The sequence below is a fragment of the Etheostoma cragini genome, chromosome 2 (genome assembly GCF_013103735.1).
Source record: "Etheostoma cragini isolate CJK2018 chromosome 2, CSU_Ecrag_1.0, whole genome shotgun sequence".
Classification (NCBI taxonomy): domain Eukaryota; kingdom Metazoa; phylum Chordata; class Actinopteri; order Perciformes; family Percidae; genus Etheostoma; species Etheostoma cragini.
Window position 1 is genome coordinate 29,360,665 of NC_048408.1, and position 1,500 is coordinate 29,362,164.

At 41.9% G+C, this 1,500-nt stretch overlaps 1 protein-coding gene across 1 annotated transcript in view; it reads left to right on the forward strand.

Annotated features, from left to right (window-relative positions):
• The first annotated feature begins 465 nt into the window (after positions 1-465).
• The window catches only part of cdc6 (cell division cycle 6 homolog (S. cerevisiae)), a 13,591-nt gene continuing 12,556 nt past the window's right edge, over positions 466-1,500 (forward strand). The window contains exons 1-2 of the mRNA XM_034884021.1: positions 466-531; positions 904-1,276. Coding sequence (XP_034739912.1) covers positions 466-531; positions 904-1,276 — 439 coding nt within the window. The remainder of the gene's footprint in view (positions 532-903; positions 1,277-1,500) is intronic.

Consider the following 1,500-nt stretch of genomic DNA (forward strand, 5'->3'; position numbering starts at 1 on the left):
ACTGTTAACGTTACCAGACAATCAGCTGATCGCTATTTTGCTAAGCTAACGCTCACATCGGAATATGTACAACTTGTTAAGATCACACATTTAATATTAAAATCTTCTACAGCGGGACGATAGTTTAACACAAACAACAATAAACTACAACACATGTAACGTTAGCTTATTAACTTATGACTAAACTGCCGCTGTTAGCTAGCTAAGGCTAGCTTGCTAGCACGTCAGATGACGGTACCAATAAAGGTTATAATTCGTGGTACAAAAATCATTACCGACTGTAAAATTAACCAAATATACACACACACAGGTGGCTTATATCTTATATGTTATATAAATGTAGCACAAAGACTCACGTTCAACTTACATTTGTATTGCTCCATCGGTTTAGCGGGTCGCCTCTTCGGCCGCCATTATCGAAAGTTTTTCAACTGTTGTTAGCTCCGCCCCTTCCGCTACGTAGCCATGGCGACCGTTGAGTGTGGAAAGTGTCCATTGATCCACTCTCACTGTTTTGAGTGCACCATCCGGGTACTCTAAGGGCACTCAACAAGTTAATATACAGTAGCAAGGCAGCTTTATCTGTAGAGCACATTTCAGCAACAGGGCAATTCAAAGTGCTTTACACAAAATCAGTTAAAAAGCAGTTAAAAAAATAAACACCGATAAAACACAAGAATAAACAGTTAAAAATAAAAACATTAAGATACATACAACACAAGAATAAAAGTTACAGTGCAGCATAAGAAATTAAATATTAAAGAAATGAACAGTCATTTAAAGAAAGGCAACATCAAAAAGAAAGGTGTTCAGCCTTGATTTAAAAGAACCGAGAGTAGCAGCGGACCTGCAGGTTTCTGGGAGTTTCTGTATAAGGACAGTGCAATAAGTGTGTGATTTGAGACACATGTCTCTGTCTATGTGCTTGTTTCCCCAGGAGTGTATCTTGTCAGTTGTCCAGCTCTGATCGAGGCAGTAGAAGGGGACGCTGTGACTCTGCGGGGTTCTCTGCGTCCTCCGGTCAACTTGTCTCCTTACACAGTGGATCTGAAGAGACCAGACCTCCGTGACGACCTCGTCCACGTGTACCGACACGGACGGGACGATGTCCTCTCACAGAGTCATCGCTACAGACACAGAACTACCCTGGTCCACGTAGACCTGGTCCGAGGAGACGTGACTCTGCAGATCTCCCCGGTAAACCTGTCTGACGCTGGCCGGTACAAAGTCTATGTCCCAAAACTGAAAGCCCGATGTGGTTTTAACCTCACTGTTGGTAAGTGGGACAGATCAATTTTAATGTTGTTTTTCTTCTTTAACCCTCGTGTTGTCTTCACCTCCGGGACCCTCTCGTGTCTCTCGGGTCAAACTGACCCGGGACTTATTTGGGGTTTTAAAAACAATTCTGAAATAAAGTTTTACTTTATAATCTATTAACAAATATTGTCTTTATCTCCATTTCCAACAGCTGAGATAACATCTATGTTTAGGGAATGCATC